This window comes from Microplitis mediator, chromosome 9 (genome assembly GCF_029852145.1).
Source record: "Microplitis mediator isolate UGA2020A chromosome 9, iyMicMedi2.1, whole genome shotgun sequence".
Classification (NCBI taxonomy): domain Eukaryota; kingdom Metazoa; phylum Arthropoda; class Insecta; order Hymenoptera; family Braconidae; genus Microplitis; species Microplitis mediator.
This window is the reverse complement of record NC_079977.1, coordinates 10,921,122-10,926,288: the sequence shown is the minus strand read 5'-3', so window position 1 is coordinate 10,926,288 and position 5,167 is coordinate 10,921,122. Positions and strand designations below refer to the sequence as shown.

The following is a 5,167-nucleotide window of genomic DNA, read 5'->3' as shown; positions in this document are numbered from 1 at the left end:
TATTCTTTGCTGCATAAAAAGGTGAAGAAGCTGACGCTGCGTTTTCGCGCGCTTTGCAAAGAGGAGCTCAGAAATAATTATTTTAAATAATTATTAAAATAAAAAAAAATTGTTTAGACATAACAATCCCCCGGAAAGTAAGAGGGTTGCAAAACTCTTTTGCTTTCCTAAACATATGTCCCTTCTTTTGAATAGCTCGCGATAACCCTTACAACAAAATTTCGAAATTCTAAAGGGCGGTTTGTATTTTACAATTTCAAAGTATCATTCGCATTTAGTTTACACGGAACTAGTTACTCTCGACTGTTTAATTTAATAAATAGTCGAGATTAAAAGCGAGTGTTTCAAAATTTGACCAATTTGTGATTAAATTATATTCATTTGAAGTTTGATTCGTTTTGCCTCTTTACCTTTTTTTTTCTTGAGAAAGTGAAGTTGAATGCCTCTATGAGTTCATACCGTCAATTGAAAAATTTTTTTGGTTATTATATTGTGTGTTAAGGTGAGTTTTTAACCAATTAGGGTAGAAGTTAGTTTCACAAGGATTCTCTTTTTTTTTTTAAATTTAAAATAAAATTTTTTTATATTTAATTCAGATTGTCATAATTAAATGCAATACCAATACTCTATTTAAGTATAATTATGGTAAAATTTATTTTAAGAACTAACCTGTTATGTCCGCCGCTTAATTTTTGATTATTTATCCGGAATTACTCCTTTTGGTAACGATAGTAATTTTTGACAAGCGGGTTGGAGGGTGCAGACAACAGTGAAGAATACGAGAAAGAAATAATCTTCCTATGATTTATTATTTATAGTGGATCTTTTCGAGAATTATGAACCTGAATGTCTTCGAAGAAACTGGTTCTCTTGTTTAAGCCAAAAGTATTTTATGAATGATAGAAAAATAGTTCTTTCACCTACCTTTCGATGTAACTCCTTCTAGTACGGCAGATTTTACTACTTCAGAACGTTGCAGCTCGCTTGACCTCCCTCCGAGGATTTGGGTTGAGTGTGCGCGGCTGGATTATAGAATAAGATCTTATGTACTACTCTCGAATGAAAACCGCAAGGTTGGAGTGATGAACTTTGTCTTTATTTTGATGTTTCAAATTCCAACGTTTTTAACTAAACGTCACTTACTCACTCTAGTTTTTACAATTTTATATTTAATTTAAAATATAGGATTATTTATCTTTAACAGATATCTTATTGAGATTTTAATTTATATTTAATGCGTCCTTTTTACACACTCGAAAAGTGGTCTTATGCGCAAATTAACTTGGCACGAGATGGAATCGCAAATTCACGTGATTTGCGTCACTGGTTCAATCGTACCGGATGGTTTTTAAAATCCGACAAATATTGTACTAGACGAACGATTACTACAGTTGCGTCAGATCGAATTTCAGATCAATATTTGAAGATTGTTAATAATAATTTGAATTCAATTACTGATTATTCAACGCCAAAGCGGATTCCTGCAATAATTGGATACAATAAATTTTAGTTTAAATGCCTTACTGATTATTCTACGCCTAGGGCGGATTCCTGCAGTGAGGTTAGTGAAATTCACGATCTTTGACTATTTCTTATTGATTATTCGACGCCGTAGCGGATTCCTGCAATAAGAATTAGTCTAGATCAATTAAGATGTGCCTTATTGATTATTCAACGCCGAAGCGGAGTCCTGCAATAAGGTTTAGGTTGAAAATATTAAAAATCCTCTTATTGACTTTTCAACGCCTAGGGCGGATTCCTGCAATAAGAGTGCACGAAATTTCGACGTTCAAATCTTCGCGGACCGTAAGTTTTAAGAACCGACTAGCCCCGAGCTATGGGTGCTCAGGCTTTTTATAAACTTTGTTTGGCGATTTGATTGGAAATTTATAATTATCATCATTGGTGGAAAGTGACGACAGTTAATTGTTTATTCGTTAAACTTATTGCAGGTGTCTTCCCACTATTCTTTGCCGCATAAAAGGTGAAAAAGCTGACACTGCGTTTTCGCGCGCTTTGCAAAGAGGAGCTCAGAAATAATCATTTTAAATAATTATTAAAATAAAATAAAATGAAATTATTCGGACATAACAATCCCCCGGAAAGTAATAGGGTTGCAAAACTCTCTTGCTTTCCTAAACCTGGTCCCCTCTTCCGAAAAGCTCGCGATAACGCTCACAAATTTTTTTTTTTTTATAAAATGTCTTATAACTATATAAGATTATATTTGATTTTTCAATACTTATGGTATATATACATATATATATATATATATATATATATGAATTTTATATAATTTTCCTTATAATTTACGATTTTCCCATCACCATAAGGATTAAATACTATACTTTTATTAATTGAATTTAGGGTTCTATTATTTATTTGATCAAAATCTTATTTTTTCTCAACTATTTCTACATGTATACACATATGTATAAATATGACCTTGAGAAATATAATGTAAGGAAATAAGCTGGAGAGAACAGTTTGCAATTAGCGCAAATCTGCATTGACCCGACATCTAGCGATGTTTAATTGCGAGTTAGTTTTTGCTGCGTCTGCACGAGCGAATTTGATCTCCGGTTACCGTCTTATCTCGGTAAACATTCCAGTTGACGCTCAGAGTTATTCTCAGTGTATAATTGATCTTCATCGATGCCCGGTGTAGTCAAAAATCAAAACACATAAATGCACGCCACGGAGGAACATATCCAGGGCTTTTCGTTCTGGTTACAATTTGTCATCCATCGCGGTGGTTCAAGGGTAAGTGTGGCTCCACTTATTAATAATATTTGTCTGTAAAACAAACTATTTTAAATTTTTTTCTCTACTAACTATTTTATTTAAAATTTTTTTCTTTTCAGACGATTTTACATCTGGACGTCATGGTCAGGAGTCTGGTCGGTTACATTAACCTGACCAACGCTATCGAGGTGATCGATAGCGTGTGGTTAATGGCTGCGGGGCATTTTCCCCCCGAGTTAGCGGAGGCCCGCTGGTTCTTCGAGGGTGCCCTGGAGTCAACGGGGCCATTCGAGGTGGTTATGGCCCCCAACCATGAGCAGATCGAAACGCTATCAGTCTGCCTCATGGAGAAGGCGGAAAGTTTATTACGGTAAGGGTTAAAATTAATCTGATCGTACTTGTTTATACCTGGACAAACTGTTAATGTTCCTTCTCCCCCCCTTTTTTTTCAGTGACTGGACACGAGCATTGATGAGGCTCCAGTAGGATGCCAGCGAGGGGTCACCACGTCCACCCGGCGAGGGATGTCCAAAATGAAATAATAATAATAAATTATTAACGAATATATTCCGCTGGATACATTTATTATTAATATATTTTATTATTATGAATTTTCCGTGTCGGGCGTTTTTTTCCTTTTTTCTATCACTTTTTTTTCTTTATTTAGTAGTTTTAGCTTTTAAGTTTTAATTAAAAATTTAATTTAGTTTAATTATTTATTATTAAAGATAGTTTATTTAAGTAATATTAGGTATGTTTAATATAATAATATCTGTAAGCGCGAATTTAGTTTAGTTCAAAATTAATTTAATTTAGATTTTAGTTTTAAAGTTTAAGTAGGTAGGCAATTAAATAATTACTCAAGAAGGTAGTATATATATATATTATAACGATCACTACTATTTCACACTACCCACGGCGGAGTGTGGTGAGTGTCAAATAGGCGTTATGGCCCACCGATGGTAAAAACTGAAAATAAAAATAATAAACAGAAAAACAAAACCAAAAATGTCCTTTGGAGATGCCCACGATCCCACTGGACACTCAGCTCTTCTCAGGCTGGGTTAGAAATCCGAATTGGGCGCCAGTTCGTATCCACCACGAACAAAATAACAAATAAACAACAAATGAGAAAATGAAATGAAAATGAAATAATAAGATAATCAGAGAGCAGTATTCAGGTATTGGAAAAGGAAAGCAAGAAAGAGATAGTTTGCAATAAATAAATAATAATAAATTTTAATTATATCCCGGGTTGGTAGCCATGAAACCCGATATATTTTAAATTATAAACACAAAATTGTTTCAACGGGTATTAACAATAATCAAAAATATAAATAATAATGTTTCACTTCACAATATAAATTGTTGACCAACGGTCAAGTAACGCAAAAACAATAATTATATAAAACAAATGTTCCCTTTTGCTATCACTCGCACGGGATAAATAATTAATTATAATAATTTTTATGCGCACAATATAAGTGTATCACAATAGTAATCATTAACTCAAAATAAATTAGCACTGATAATAAATTGAATCGTTATCGCAAAAATAATAAAGGATGATCACAGATAATAAGTTACATATGGGTAGATATTTACCGCAAAATAATAAATAAACCAAATAACATTATCGCCTTAAATCATAAATGTTCCCAGATACTAATTAATTAATTGTAAATATCTACCACAACTAAAATAAAACGTTCCCAATAATACTCAAAATTATAACTAATAAATGTAAATATTTTTAATATTTACCGCCAAAACATATGAACACACCCCGATAATTAATCAATAACTACAATAATAATTATTGGGTTTCCAAGTTTTGGATAAAGATCTCCGCTGGGACAAACAAGTACGCGATTATATATATGTATATAATGGAATTTACTATAAGTATTGCGCTCTCTCTCACTCACACGTGAGAGATATACGAATGGCCACCAACGCGGGACAAATTACACGCCAATGTATAGAGCACAAAGGTACTTACAGTCTTCGTTGTAATATAAAATGCGTACAGGTTCCATTGGCATCAATTATTATTTTTGGCAATAGTTATTGCAACAACTGCAATCACGCCAATTGCCAAGTGTCCAATACACTTTATAAATTTCAATAATGGCCAAATGGCGTCCCAACAAAATATTTTATGGCAACAGCAACACACCTTGCTCTTACAATTGCTTATCCACGTCTGACCATGGCAGCACGTGAGTCCCATGCCGGCACCTCGGCCGGCGCCATCTTATAATGTTCTTTCATTTCAACCAATGGAGCCATATACCTGTCGCATGTTAATGTACTCATCGACACCAACATAATGCAATGACTTGTTTGGCATGTAATTTGTCCACTCTCGACATTAAATGGCCATTCTTTTTCCAGAGTATCATTAATTATATGATTTTAT

General features: G+C 33.5%; 1 protein-coding gene across 1 annotated transcript; it reads left to right on the top strand.

Moving 5' to 3' along the window:
• The first annotated feature begins 2,386 nt into the window (after positions 1–2,386).
• On the top strand, positions 2,387–3,322 carry LOC130674906 (uncharacterized). The gene is made up of 3 exons (XM_057480358.1): positions 2,387–2,763; positions 2,865–3,115; positions 3,198–3,322. Exons 1-3 carry the CDS (start codon positions 2,689–2,691, stop codon positions 3,229–3,231), a joined length of 360 nt encoding a protein of 119 aa, XP_057336341.1. The 5' UTR covers positions 2,387–2,688; the 3' UTR covers positions 3,232–3,322.
• The last annotated feature ends 1,845 nt before the right edge of the window (positions 3,323–5,167 follow it).

Bases quoted from the DNA above. Each gene is read 5' to 3' on its own strand.
- LOC130674906 (XM_057480358.1), top strand. From the start codon at position 2,689: ATGCACGCCACGGAGGAACATATCCAGGGCTTTTCGTTCTGGTTACAA. The intron at 2,764-2,864 runs GTAAGTGTGGCT...TTTTCTTTTCAG, and splicing joins TCCATCGCGGTGGTTCAAGG to ACGATTTTACATCTGGACGT. The intron at 3,116-3,197 runs GTAAGGGTTAAA...CTTTTTTTTCAG, and splicing joins AAGGCGGAAAGTTTATTACG to TGACTGGACACGAGCATTGA.